This window comes from Vulpes vulpes, chromosome 8 (genome assembly GCF_048418805.1).
Source record: "Vulpes vulpes isolate BD-2025 chromosome 8, VulVul3, whole genome shotgun sequence".
Classification (NCBI taxonomy): Eukaryota; Metazoa; Chordata; class Mammalia; order Carnivora; family Canidae; genus Vulpes; species Vulpes vulpes.
This window is the reverse complement of record NC_132787.1, coordinates 26,158,932-26,173,564: the sequence shown is the minus strand read 5'-3', so window position 1 is coordinate 26,173,564 and position 14,633 is coordinate 26,158,932. Positions and strand designations below refer to the sequence as shown.

General features: G+C 36.5%; 1 protein-coding gene across 3 annotated transcripts in view; it reads left to right on the top strand.

Moving 5' to 3' along the window:
- The window catches only part of PDE3A (phosphodiesterase 3A), a 322,412-nt gene that overhangs the window by 282,564 nt on the left and 25,215 nt on the right, over positions 1 to 14,633 (top strand). For all 3 annotated transcript variants that reach the window (XM_072765864.1, XM_072765865.1, XM_025995539.2), the window contains exons 10-14: positions 5,623 to 5,734; positions 10,629 to 10,742; positions 10,884 to 11,083; positions 13,108 to 13,311; positions 13,990 to 14,145. In XM_072765864.1, coding sequence (XP_072621965.1) covers positions 5,623 to 5,734; positions 10,629 to 10,742; positions 10,884 to 11,083; positions 13,108 to 13,311; positions 13,990 to 14,145 — 786 coding nt within the window. The remainder of the gene's footprint in view (positions 1 to 5,622; positions 5,735 to 10,628; positions 10,743 to 10,883; positions 11,084 to 13,107; positions 13,312 to 13,989; positions 14,146 to 14,633) is intronic.

The window sequence follows — 14,633 nt, the reverse complement described above, 5'->3', positions numbered from 1 at the left end:
GATGCGTGAAGGTTTGAAGGTAAAGGATAAAAGGGACTTTTCCTCTGTTTTTCAGTTCTACAAACACAAAGTACTAGTCTAGTGTTCCAGAAGAAAAGTTATGTTCCTGCCTTATAGGGAATAGTAGGGAAATTAGATATGGGTCAAAGTCATGACAATTCAACTTGCTACATACAAAAGAAATGTGCTAAGATGATTGATGGACAATGAAATTCAAAATGATGACAGTCTATGTAGCATATAGTTGCCTCTGCTAGATTTTCTTCCGACCACAAACACCTTGAGGACTGGAATGATAGTCCTTGCACTTTTACTAGGAGTTAATGGTCCCATCTTTCCTCCTTTAACTTCTCAGTTCTAAGCAACATCTTTTAAAATATATTTTTTAAGATTTTGTTTATTTATTCATGAGAGACACACACACAGAGGCAGAGACATAGGCAGAGGGAGAAGCAGGCTCTCTGCAAGGAAGCTTAATGTGGAACTCAATCCCAGGAACCTGGGATCACAACCTGAGCCAAAGGCAGACGCTTAACCACTGAACCACCCAGGTGCCCCTAAAATGGTTTTTTCAAGATTTATTTTTTTTTTAGAGAGTGCAAGTAAGCAAGGAAGGGGAGAGACAGAGGGAGAGAGAAACTCAAGTGGATTGTGCTGTGCACAGAGCCAGACTCAGAGTTTGATCTCCCAGCCCTGAGATTAGGACCTGAGCCAAAACCAAGAGTTGGACACTTAACCAACTGCGCCACCCAGGGGCCTTGAAGACAGATATAATGACAACTATTTTTATCCAGTCCACCTTAGTCTCACACCTCAGGGTTCCTCCTGGGAGGTTTTATATCCCACTTTCTGAAACTCCTTGTAGACTTTGTCTCTGAGGGAGTGATTTTACATGAAAATATTTCTGTAATGGTGCCCTGGAAGAAGAGGTGGCAGTAGGCCAGGAAGACTTCTTTTTTATTCTTTTTTATTCACTGCAGAGTGTGGTTCCTATAAAGAGAAAAATTTCACATGTTCTGTATTTAATCGGTAGATCACAGACCTCCCCTCCACAAACTCTGTGACTTAATCTCCTCAGTAACTTTGATGCAAATAATGTGTCTAATCTCCGTTCTTCAGAAGAAGAAACTATAGCTTAAAAGAGCCTATACCATTTATCTGAAGTCATAGGGTAGATTTTAGACATATGATTTGAATGCAGATGTAGCCATATCAGAAATCCATACTTGTAGCCTTCATTTACCTTCAGCAGTTTCTCAGCACCCCCATAAAACCCATTGACTTATTCTGTCTTCAAACACTCTGAACAGAGAGCTGGAGCCAGTAGAAAAGCGGTTATTCTAACAGTCAGCTTTTTAGCACTAGTGACAAAATAGCAAATACTATATTTGCTATACTAATACAAGTCCCTCTATACCTAGTTCTCCTTGAAGTTCTGGGAGCTGGGGTGACACTTGACCAGCTTTGCCACAAAATATTTTTAAGAGTCCTGGATAGGAGTACAGAGCAGAAAGAAGAGATATAATGAACAATTAGATTGCAATAAAATTCACTAATGTGTTTTTCTTCCAGTCACCTTCCAGAAAGAAATACATAGCTACATGAACCTTAGTATGTCACTGTTTATCTTTCCAATTTACAAAACATTGAACTTTGAGAAAATGCAGTTTTATTTGTCTTGTTGAGTAGAACTTTATGGGTTTTCTCTTTGATTTAAGTTTATAAGCACAAAATCATGACATTTTCACTGTGTGAAAGGCATACTTTTTTCACCTTTAGTAAGACTGTGGGACAGCTGAAATGAATTAACTTGAACTTTCCGAGAAATCACCTTTTGGCTGAAACTACATAGAAAAAGTCCTACTTCAAAAGATTTTTAAAGAGACATATGTGCAATGGAAATGACTTTTCAGTCTCAGTATACTGACTGCCTTTTTGATGATTATCATGTTTATTTTAACAAATTTTAAAGGACATGGTTCAAGTTTGGAAATAGTACTTACTTCTTCCAATTACCAATATTTACCTGATTAATGGTATCTTTGTGAGTTTAAGTTATTGGTGGTTGATTCTTTAACAGCATGTTGGTGAAAATTCTCCTATTTTAAAACCATACTCTAAAATATCCTGTTGTCTTAATCTTTTAAGTGTTTAAGGTAATAGTAGAAGAAAACCTTAGTTATTTACAATCCTAACAACATTGCTTTTCAAATACTAGTGGTACAATTTGCAGCAGTTTAGAGTACAAAATCTGAAGCCAAAAGGCTTGGCTTGAATTATGGTTCTGATAATGTTGTCAGATGTGTGATCTTGGACAAGTCACTGAAGTAACATGCGTAGTTAAATCCATTAGGTATTTATAAACAACTCAAATACAGACCAAAGCAGTAGTAAATAGGAGATAACAACAACAACAACGAAAACAAAAAAGAAAACCTAGCTTGAAATATTACAGAAATCATAAACTTCACTTTCTGTTGCCTTTGGCGGGGGGGGTGGTGGGGGGGGGTGGTGGTTGTGGGGCAAGGGAGAGAAGAAGAGAAAAGGAAAGAATCTCAAGCAAACTCCATGCCCAGTATAAGCCCAATGCTGGGCTCAATCTCACAACCCTTAGATTATGACCTGAGAAAATCAAGAGTCCGATGCTTAACCAACCGAATCACTCAGGTGCCCCTGTTGCATTTTTAAAGGGAGAAGATAGGCATTATATGTTATGCACAAAAAGGACAAAATTTAAATGTACTTGCCATTCAGAGTGAAGAAAAGCATTGAGAAGTTAATGTACATAATATAGAATCTGTTCCCAACTTAACTACGGTAATCCTTTTAAAATATAAGTCAAACGGGGTGCCTGGGTGGCTCAGGTCATGATCCCAGGGTTCTGGAATGGAGTGCTGCATCCACTCCATGCTTAGTAGAGAGTCTGCTTCTCCCTCTCACTCTGTCCCTCCCCCTGCTCAGATTCCTTCTCTCTCTTTCAAGTAAATAAAATCTTAAAAAAAGAAAAAAATAAGTCAAATAAAGTCACTTCCCTGCTCCAGTCACTACCTCCAGTCAGTGGCTCTCTACCTCAGAGAAAAAATATTATAATGATCAGTCTGGCTATCAAACCCCAAGATTACACGGTGCCCCATTCCACTTTGCCATTGCTGACTTAAATTCTACTCCTGTCCTCATTCATTCTGAAAGTCATGCTGGCTTATTTGCTGTTTCTTGAGTGCAGCAGGCATACCTCAGGGCCTTTGCACAGGCCTTTTTTCCCGTATAGAAAACTTTGTTCTTAGATATCCATGTACCTCAGTCTATGTCTCCTTCACTTCTTTGCTCAAATGTCACCTGGATATGCCTACTCTAACCACCATACCTAGAAAAGCAAATTCTACAGCTTCCCTATCCAGTCCTCCATGCTTGTTCTCCTTTTTCTTTTTCTATATTACTTACTACTTTTTTTTTTTTAAAGATTTTATTTATTTACTCATAAGAGACTGTGGAGAGAGAGAGAGAGAGAGAGAGAGAGAGAGAGGCAGAGACACAGACAGAGGGAGAGGCAGGTTCCATGCAGGGAGCCTGATGTGGGACTCGATCCTGGGTCTCCAGGATCAGGTCCTCGGCCGAAGGCGGCGCTAAACTGCTGAGTCACCCGGGCTGCCCCTACTTACTACTTTCTATCATAGTGTATACTTTACTTATTATATCTGTTGTTTACTGCCCTCCCCTGCTAAATAGACTATGAGCTCCCTGAAGGAAGAGATCTTTGTTTTGTTCATCTGCATATATGCCTCATATGCAGAAGAGTATCTGGCATGTGGTGGGCACTCAATAAATGTATACTGAATGAATAATGTTTTGGTTATTCAGCCTAAATAGGTAAACTGAGGCAAGCTCAAAATTGTCAGAAGGATGAGTATATTCAGGAATAGCAGAGGAAGTACAATTTAGGATGTGCAAACTGTAGTTGTGCTCACTACAGTGAGTCTCCTGAGGGTTTGGGGGTATTATGGGCAGGGATTTTATAGAGGGGTAGTTCAGTTAGAGTCTATTAAAATCAAAAACAAATGGAGACCAGGTTTGAAATTGCTTGAGTAGACAAAACCAGTGCAGTCATACAAGCAAAGCTCAAGTCAGCTTATTTTGCCAGACCAGACCAATCTGGATTATTCCTTGTTCATGCCTCTGGAAACTATAAGTACAACTTCCTTAGGTTGATACGAAGCAACTCCTGATCAACTCCATACCATTTAAGAAAATTCCAATGTTACTACTTTTCTAAAAATTGGTCATTTATAGGAAATCAGTCTCTCGGACCTTGAATTTTGTTTTTCTGAGGGCACGTGCATGAGATTTTTTTGTTTCATCTCCTCCAGTTTCATTTTAGATTGAAATTCCATTATAGTTTTATATAGAGAGAGGCATAATATGTAGACATAACATATAGACATATAGTTTTATACCATATATAGACATATATGATAAACACTGAGTACATAATTAAAGGAATATTATTGAATTTAAATAGATTTAAAGTCAGTAACAAAACATAGAAATTTAGCTAAGAAACAGCATACAACAGATTGAGAAGAAATATTTCAAGACAACTTTAAGAAGAGATGCAGATAACAAAAATGACGAGGGCAGCCCAGGTGCCTCAGCAGTTTAACGCCGCCTTCAGCCCAGGGCCTGATCCTGGGAACCCGGGATCGAGTCCCGTGTTGGGCTCCCTGCATGGAGCCTGCTTCTCCCTCTGCCTATGTCTCTGCCCCCCCCCCTCTGTCTCTCATGAATAAATAAATAAAATGTTTTTTAAAAGAATGATGAGTAGTTCTTTTTTAAAGTCTCCTGAGTTCTAACCAACACTGTGCCTTTGTGACTTGCAGTAAGGCCACTTGAAATGGTGCTGCACTCGGTTCTGCCATGTGAATAACCATTCCCCTTCCCATTACCTTCTTCGGTGCCTTTATCACTTTTTTCTCCATCATTTGCATGTCAAATATACCAGCTACGTACATAGATATTCACTGGATTTGGGTCGCTAGAGCTGTGAATGCAATTGGAAGGAGAATAAATATTTGGAAGAGAAAGAGAAAACAGGGAAGGAAGAAATAATTTAGATGTTGTTATTTATACTGCATAAGAATAAATCAGTTTTTTCTATGTATTCAGTCCAAGTAACCGTTTTTCTCTCTCTCATTCTTTCCCCTTATCCTTCACTAAGTTACAGCCCCGAATCCCTTATCTTCTGGAAAGATTAAAAAAAAATTAATCCAAATTAAAGCTTTCTCTCATTTGTTAGTGCTTATAGTATGCGCTATACAATGAACGCTTTAATAAGTAGGATTCTCTAGTAATTGATATCACACACAGTTAAGTGCCTTGACATGTTTCTCTAAATTATACTGTTGTTTAGGTTGGTTGTTTCCTTGGTTGTATGTTCCCATCTTTAAAAACAGATTAAATACCCCTTATGGTCAGGGGCTATAGGGTCTAGACACATAGAACTCACTTGACTTCTTGTTCCCAATAAGTGTCTCCTTGCTGGCCAGGAATTTTTTGTTTTAATTTTTTTTCTTTTTGTGTCTAATACACACAGGGATGTTTTATAAAGCTTTGTCTTTCTCTTTATAGGTATCATACAGACTTTTTGAAGACATGGGTCTCTTCGAAGCTTTCAAAATTCCAGTTAGAGAATTTATGAATTATTTTCATGCTTTGGAGATTGGATACAGGGAAATTCCTTGTAAGTATAAGTTATCTGTGAAATAATGCTTTTCAAATTTTCCCAATTTGCAATGGGTAATGGATTATTGAATCATTGGCAGCTAGCAGAGGACTACATATAGTAAACACTGGATGTGGCCACATGGTACAGTGATTACAAGGTTATAGCCTGTTTCAGAATCCCGGATCCTTCACTTCTCTGCTGTCAATGACCATAGTCTTACTTCACCTCTGCATGCCTCATTTCTTAATCTGTAAAATGGGGCTCATAATATCAGCTTCATAGGATTGCTATGAGGATAAAATGTGGTAATAAATCTAAAGGGGTATAATAGTGCCTTCATGTAGTAAGCCAGTTTAAGTGTGTGCTTTATAAATAATGAAATGTTACATTTCTTACTCATTTTATAATATACTCTTCTTATTGGGTGAATTCAACTTCTGTTCTGGCAACTGCAGAATTAAATCATGAACTCTTGACATGTTTTCAATATAAGAAAAACCTGGCTGGGGTAGAGAGACAGGTGCATAATAGTCTAATTAATAAAATGGAACAAAAGAGACACCTTAAAGTGATTGTGAAGAAATTATTGGAAACATTTTAAAAATCAGATAAATATGAAGACCAAAGGAAGAGACACAACCAAGTCTTCAAGTTTATGAACTTTAAATATTATGAGAATAATTTTATTTATAATAATGCAATGTTTGAACAGAGCAGAGATGTTAAATTTTGAATATGGAGCATTTCTGGTATCATCTGAATATGAGAGTAAAATCACTGTACATGCTAAAAAATATATAGAACTGAAGAAAATGTGCAAAAATCCAGTCAAGGAAGTTGTGGAAATGTGCAGAAATCATGGGGTATTTTTAAAAAATAAATGCATAGCAAGAGAAGTAGCCAGATGTCATACATTGATTGAAGCATGCCTTAAATATGTGTCGTTAAAATCATGTTTTAAGTTATAAATTTGCTTTTATACACCTTAGGGGAGGTGTATCTCCCTTGAGGGAGATAGCAAAGTACAGATATTTCCAGAAAGGAGTTGTACCATGATCCATTATTAACATTGTTTTTCAAAGTGGCATCCACATGCTACATGAGAATGAAAATACACAGCTGATGTGTGTGATAGGAGAAAAGAATGAAAAATTGGATCTACAAATGAGATTTGTTGGAGAATATGGGACCAAAATGCAGACAAGACAAGACAGTGGGTGTAGAGGAGAAAGGAGCTTAAGAGTACTGGGTCTCTTGGAAAAGTCTGGGGCAGCCCGGGTGGCTCAGCGGTTTAGTGCCACCTCTAGCCTAGGGTGTGATCGTGGAGACCCTGGATCCAGTCCCCCATCAGGCTTCCTGCATGGAGCCTGCTTCTCCCTCTACCTGTGTCTCTGCCTCTCTCTCTCTCTCTCTCTCATTCTCTCTCTCTCTGTCTCTCATGAATAAATAAAAAATCTTTAAAAAAAAACGAAAAAAGAAAAGTCTGGCCAGTAGGGCCAAGGAAATTGACAGAGAAGTGAAAAAGGGGTAGTTTGAAAGAATCTCAAATAAGCCTTGCTTTCTTAATACCATTTTCCCAGGGCACACCCTGGTTGGATGCCAGTGATTCACATAAGTGTTACTGATTTTTCAACAGCTAGTCATCAGACTAAATTTACAAATTGTTATATTTCCAAATATATTTCACTGACGTGATCAGCTATAGCCAAGTCCATTAAGTACCAACTGATATAATAATTACTAACTTTAGTATGTCATAAAGTCATAGGGAAAGTTGATCAGTATTTAAGTGTAAAAAGAAGTTTCCAGATTCTAAATTTTATTCTTCATTTTTATATTTTCTTATTTTACAACCGAATAGATATTTTTTTCTGAAATAGTGGGTTCTTCATTCCATGTGAAAATAATTTGTTATAATAAACCTGCTTGCTCTCTTAGGAACCCTAGACACTTTCTTGTATAGGGAATTCATTTATATCTTCTCACAGAAAAGTTTTAGCTTGACTGGTGATCCCTTTTTAAATAGTGATTTTTGCATGTGGTAGTGTTATAAATTCAGATTAATTTAGATATTTATTAAAAGCTTTGTTTATCATCAATTATAGTTATCTTATACAAAAATTTGTTGTATGTATCCGTACTTTAATATCTACTCCTAGAGAACTATATTTCTAATAGCTGTGTCTAAATAAACCCATACCTAAATGAAAAAGCCCAAAATGGGATTAACTTTAATATGACAATGACCTAAAATACTAGAAACTAAATTTTATTATACTTTTAAGCACACTTTTAACAATTTTTAAGAGAAGAGGAAAATATAACAACTTTTAAATTTTTACCCAGAACCCTTACTAAAATTTGAAGAATCTAGATTTAAAAATAGACACATTTGTAGGTAGGTAGATATTTCATGGAAGAGCAGTAGGATGAGGTATAAACATAGGCAATTCACTGATAAAGATATGATACTGAATATATATTTGTTCAATAAAGATTAAGATAAATTAAGGTATAATTGATACCCAGTTGCCCAGAGAAATAAATAATGTTTGTTGTCGTTCACAGTTGGGCATATTGGCAAGTAAAGAAGATAAATCATCAGGTCCTGTTCATTCATTAATTCAAAGTTAGTTTTGAGAATGCTTCTTCTATTTTCAGAGACTTTCATCTCTAAAATATATTCTTCCTAAAATCATTCATTCTTGTTATTGAAGTTGGAGAAATGAAGAGAATGGCAGTGATGAGAATAATTTTGTTCCGTGTTTACTTCAGTTCAATTAAGCTATATATCATGTGCCCACCAGTTTTTAAACTAGACACCGAGGTGGCATGGGACAAGCTATAAAGGCAAAACTATTTTAGTATTTACTATATTCCAAAGGCAAAAAGTGTTTAAAGTGTCACTTCTCTCTAATACTTTTCCAAAGGAGTATAGACAGAATTTAAATTGAAAATCTAAATCTATGGGGCGAAAAATTTTACATTTAACTCCAGCCCTCCTTCCTTGCTAGCTCACTTCAACTCTGTTCTTGAGGGAAAAGGAGAAGTTTGAGAAAACAAGTGTATTAAGACAGAAAAGGGAGATGGGTAGACTGTGGGAATGAGATGAGGCATGTTATGTGTTAGTGTGCGTGTGCGTGTGTGTGTGTGTGTGTGTGTGTGTTGGCAGAGGGGCAGAAGGGCAGAGAGGCTTGCCAGATGGGTGAAAAACTATCAAAAGAGTTGGGGGTTTGTCCAAAATGCAGAGATGAAGGAAGAGGGATGATAATAATAAAGATAGCTCTGATACCATTCCTTCTCCCTCTCAGTTGCCTACTGTGGCTATGAGAAGAGGAATTTTTAAACATATTTTTGTGTAGGGAAATAAGCAGCATCCACCTGCCTTCCTTCTGTGTGCCACTAACACCAAAAATGTTGACTTTTTTTCTGGGGCACCTGGGTGGCTCGGTTGGTTAAGCATCTGCCTTCAGTTCGGGTCTTGATTCAAGGATCCTGGGAAGGAGCCCTGATCTGGCTCGACTCTCAGTGGGGAGTCTGCTGCTCCCTCTGCCCCTCCCTGCCCCTACTCGTGCTCTCTCTCTCTCTCTTTCTCAAATAAACAAATAAAATCTTTTTATAAAAAAATCTTAGATTTTTTTCTTTCTTCCCTGACCAGAGAGACCAGATGTTCTCTCCAATTCCCATTATCATTATCACTGTTCTCTATTTTCTCTTTCTCTGTTCAGTATTATTCAGAGATGTAATCTACTATATTGGAAGAGATTGTATTATGTAGTTGGTTATTGGAAATAGAGTATGTAAAGTTAGCATGCTTAAGTATAGCAATCAATGAAATATTGTGAAGGTCCAGTAAACAAAAAAGCTTGAAAGAATTGCACCAGGAAAAGGTGAGCCAAGAACGCACCAGGCCTTTAGTCATAGTTCAATAGAAGCTGAACTGCATGTATAAAATAGACCCTCTTCCCATGATAATGATGTTGTAACTAGAAGATTTGGTTTTCCCATATATTTTGCTCTTCTAAGTGATCCAACTCCCACATTAATGTGCAAGGAAGTTTTTATTTTTCTCTTCAGATACTTCCTAGAGCTGTATTGCCATATTAGAATTTTTAGATCAGAGAACATCATTGATTGTGGTTTTCAATTCTGCTTTATGAATTTAACATATATGTATATAATTATTATTTTTTTACCAGTGTTTTAAGTTGGATACAAAAGAATACTACTATGTTTCATTCACAGAATATATTTGCTTGCTATTACCAGATATGAAATATTGAGTGGTATAGACCATTGGTCTGACCTAGTTGAAGTATGTCATGGGTCTTTCTTTATTCTGGTCCTCTGCATAATCTTATACAGGGGCATGGAAATAAGTATAAGGATAAACATCACAGTGATTGCACATAGTGAGCTTTCTTTTTTTTTTTTTTTTAAAGATTTTATTTATTTATTCATGGAGATGCAGAGAGAGAGAGAGGCAGAGACACAGGCAGAGGGAGAAGCAGGCTCCACGCAGAGAGCCTGACATGGGACTTGATCTAGGGTCTCCAGGATCACGACTTTGGCTGCAGGCAGCGCTAAACCACTGCGCCACCAGGGCTGCCCCATAGTGAGCTTTCTATGGATGTTAGGTTTCTGGTAGATTCTGGACAGATTTTTTTCCCTTCAGACATCTGCATGCGTAATGAACAGTATGCGTGCTTCCCACCCCCCACCCCTGGTAACTATGAATATTATGGAGTCATGGAAGAGTAATCAAAGAGCATTTGTCCCAGAAAGTTTGGCTGTCTTTCACTGGGGTATTAAAATATTAAGACTAAACTCTTTATCCAGTAGATGGCACTCTTAGTCCTTGGACCCCAAAGTTCACAAATTAATGACTTTTCCTTTGCATTGGTTACAGATCATAACAGAATTCATGCCACTGATGTTTTACATGCTGTTTGGTATCTTACTACACAACCTATTCCGGGCCACTCAACTGTGATTAATGATCATGGATCAACAAGTGATTCAGGTACGTATTAAGTACATCTGTGCTCCCTTGTTAACTGGTGGGGAAGGTTGGGAGGAGAAGCATTTCTTTAAAAAAGGAGGTCAAAACAAATAGTATCAGTTTAATACTTTTAAAAATTTCTATTTAATTTTCTCTTCTCAGATTCTGACAGTGGATTTACACATGGACATATGGGATATGTATTCTCAAAAATGTATAATGTACCTGATGATAAATATGGATGTCTATCTGGAAATATCCCTGCTTTAGAGTTAATGGCACTGTATGTGGCTGCAGCCATGCATGATTATGATCACCCAGGAAGGACTAATGCTTTCCTGGTTGCAACTAGTGCTCCTCAGGTAAATCTTTCAATTTTGATTAGAAGAAAGAATTCTATTTAGAGATTTTTCCAAAGAAAATTAATTTTCTAAGTTTGACTTACAATGGGGACCAAATGAATATGAGCCAAACTATATTTAGCCCTAGGGCAGAATTCTTAGAGACCAAGCTAATTTTGAAAAGATACCGTGTTTGTTCCAGGATATTAATGGCAGCTATGCAACTTTATTACCCATGGGAATCCCTTCTCAGTTTTCTTCTTAAGAAGAAAAACTAGTTGAATCCATATTAATGAACCTTCTCAACAAAGAAAATCCAACCTATACAAAAGTGCCTTTTGAAACTATTAAAGAACCAGATCTTTCTTGAACTTTTAATTTTGCAAGTTGTCTTTGTATATAAATCCCATTCCTTTGAAGTATATTCATCATAACAACTGTGATTCTTATGACATTTCTATTGGTTAGTAGGATTTAAGCATCAATTTATTTCATTCATTTGAGGGAATTTTTTTTTACCTAAATAAAGTATTCCAAAAACAATAACTTTTAAGAAGTCCATTTCCTTATATACTTCAATTTAGGTCAAAAATTAATCACTGAGTATCTCAGATCTCCATCTATACAATGAAATTCAGTAAGTTTCTCCTTGATTTAATTAGTTGGTTCTGTGTTGCTAAGTATTCTGAGATCCTGTTTTTCTTTCTAAGTAATCTAGAAGTCAAATCTCATACTTTTTTTCTTATTTTTTGTCTTTTACCCATTTCTCATCCATTTCCACCTGTTGTAGAGACTAGAATTTTCTTCTAATCTATATGCAATAAAAATATCCTGATTTTTTTTTCTTCCCTGACCACCTACTTTAACTTGTTTCAGCATAGCCTTCATATACCGGAATTATTTTCCCTAAAAATGGGCAAATCATTTTGTCAGCACTATTTATCATTCATATTTTCCTACACATTGTGTGCATTTTTACTTAGTTCAATTTGTCTTTCTCTTTTATCCTTCTTTCTTTTTTCCCTGTATTGTCTATCTACCACACTAGTCTTCAAGCGATGTTTAGGTAACTTCCTCTTCTTTTGCCGTATCCCTCAGCATTGTTCGGGAATTCCAAGCAAGTATATATTTATTATATACTTTTAATTACTAGTTGAAGGGTGAAATCTTCTATGGCTACTTGTAGGGTGAGAATGTTTTAAATTATAAGCTCCAGGTATCCCTGGGTGTCTCAGTGGTTTAGCGCCTGCCTTCGGCCCAGGGCATGATCCTGGAGTCCTGGGATCCAGTCCCACATCAGGCTCCCTGCATGGAGTCTGCTTCTCCCTCTGCCTGTGTCTCTGCCTCTCTCTCTCTCATTCTCTGTGTATGTCTCACATTAATAAATAAATAAAATCTTAAAACATAATAAAAATAAATGATAAGCTCCTCAGGGAGTCCATTCATATTTATTAGTTATATATGCTGAAGAATCAGTCTTACTCTAGATGCAGAAAGTAACTGAGTTACCTCCTAGGGATTTTCATACATTTTCATTTTGTAATAGTTAAATTCCTGTGCAAAGAAATTTGATAAAAGCTAACTCTAGGGATCCCTGGGTGGCGCAGCGGTTTAGTGCCTGCCTTTGGCCCAGGGCGCGATCCTGGAGACCCGGGATCGAATCCCACGTCGGGCTCCCGGTGCATGGAGCCTGCTTCTCCCTCTGCCTGTGTCTCTGCCTCTCTCTCTCTCTCTCTGTGACTATCATAAATAAATAAAAAATTAAAAAAAAAAAAAACTAACTCTAAACCCCTCATTTGCAGGACTTTGGAATAAACTTTCAGGGAAATGGACTTCATCTTACAAAAAAAGGAAATTTTAACCAAGAAAAGTAATCAACAGCCAGTGTAATTATAGTATGGAATTTTTCTTAACCAACAGTCACAAGATTACATTTGTATGTTCCATAAAAAAGAGGATCCTGAAAGCTTTACCTGTTATGTATTTTTATGATTTTTTTTTAATTTAAAAGTTGAGCCCTTCAAGTTTTTTCTTTTTTTGCCCAGGCGGTGCTCTATAATGATCGTTCAGTTTTGGAGAATCATCACGCAGCTGCTGCATGGAATCTTTTCATGTCCCGGCCAGAGTACAACTTCTTAGTTAACCTTGACCATGTGGAATTTAAGCATTTTCGTTTCCTTGTCATTGAAGCAATTTTGGCCACTGACCTGAAGAAACACTTTGATTTTGTAGCCAAATTTAATGCCAAGGTAACTAGATTTGTACCAGTCTTCATTTTATGACCATATTGAAAGATGTCATGGAACCAGAGTATGGAACAAAACTTACTGCTTTCACCTCTTATATGTCAAATGTGAAAATGAAATGCAATGAAATGTTTAACCAGAAGCAGATATATGGGCATTGGTCCCAATCTAGAAATCTAAGAAGTTGAGGTTCTGTCTACATATATATTATAGTTTGTGCTGCAGAGAAATAAAATTCTCACTGTCATTGTGTTTTTTGTTTCATTTAATTTGCTCACTATGGTATATACTAACATTAATTATCTGGCTACTGCTGGATAGGTCAAAACCGGGAAACAAAATTTCATATATCAAACATAAATACCTAAATGTTAACTTAAGAAAATTTCTTATCATTTGTAGCTATATTTATTCATGGATAATTGGTAATTATCAATTTTAAATAGCATTTATTTTCAGTTCTATAATTAATAATTTTACCTATCATTTTTAATTTTATTTTTCTGATGAGCTATTTTACTATTATGCAAGCCAATAACATTTTAAATAGCTAAGAAGTTTCTAATTTCTTGGTATTCTGATTTCTACATGTTAAGAAGATAATAAATATGTTGTTTATTCTTTTATTCAAATTTTCCTTTCATTGAGGCAAAACATATTTTACCTTTGCCCCTCAAACAGGTGAATGATGATGTTGGAATAGACTGGACCAATGAAAATGATCGTCTACTGGTTTGCCAAATGTGTATAAAGTTGGCTGATATAAATGGGCCAGCTAAATGTAAAGAGCTCCATCTTCAGTGGACAGAGGGTATTGTCAATGAGTTTTATGAACAGGTAACTATTTTTTTTTTAATTTTTTTTAAAGATTTTATTTATTTATTCATGAGAGACACACACAGAGAGAGGCAGAGACATAAGCAGAGAGACAAGCAGGCTCCATGCAGGTAGCCCAATGTGGGACTCGATCCCGGGACTCCAGGATCATGCCCTGGGCCAAAGGCAGGTGCTCAACTGCTGAGCCACCCACACATCCAGTAACTATTTATCTTAATCCATACTTAGGCTGCTCATAAATTCGCAAAAGCTGTGGAAGTGTGATTGGTCCTTTATATTCACACTAACATCAGAAAACTCAAAATTCAAAGAAAAAGTTATTTGCAAGTATTGCAGGAGGTAGAGGTGGGGGCAGGAGAAGATGTTGAAATAATGAAATGATGTAGACATTAGGAAGGCCATTGACATATTTTTAAAATAAATTTATTATAATAGATGCTCATTTAAATTTATATGGATGACTATACATCAGATTATTTACTCCTAAT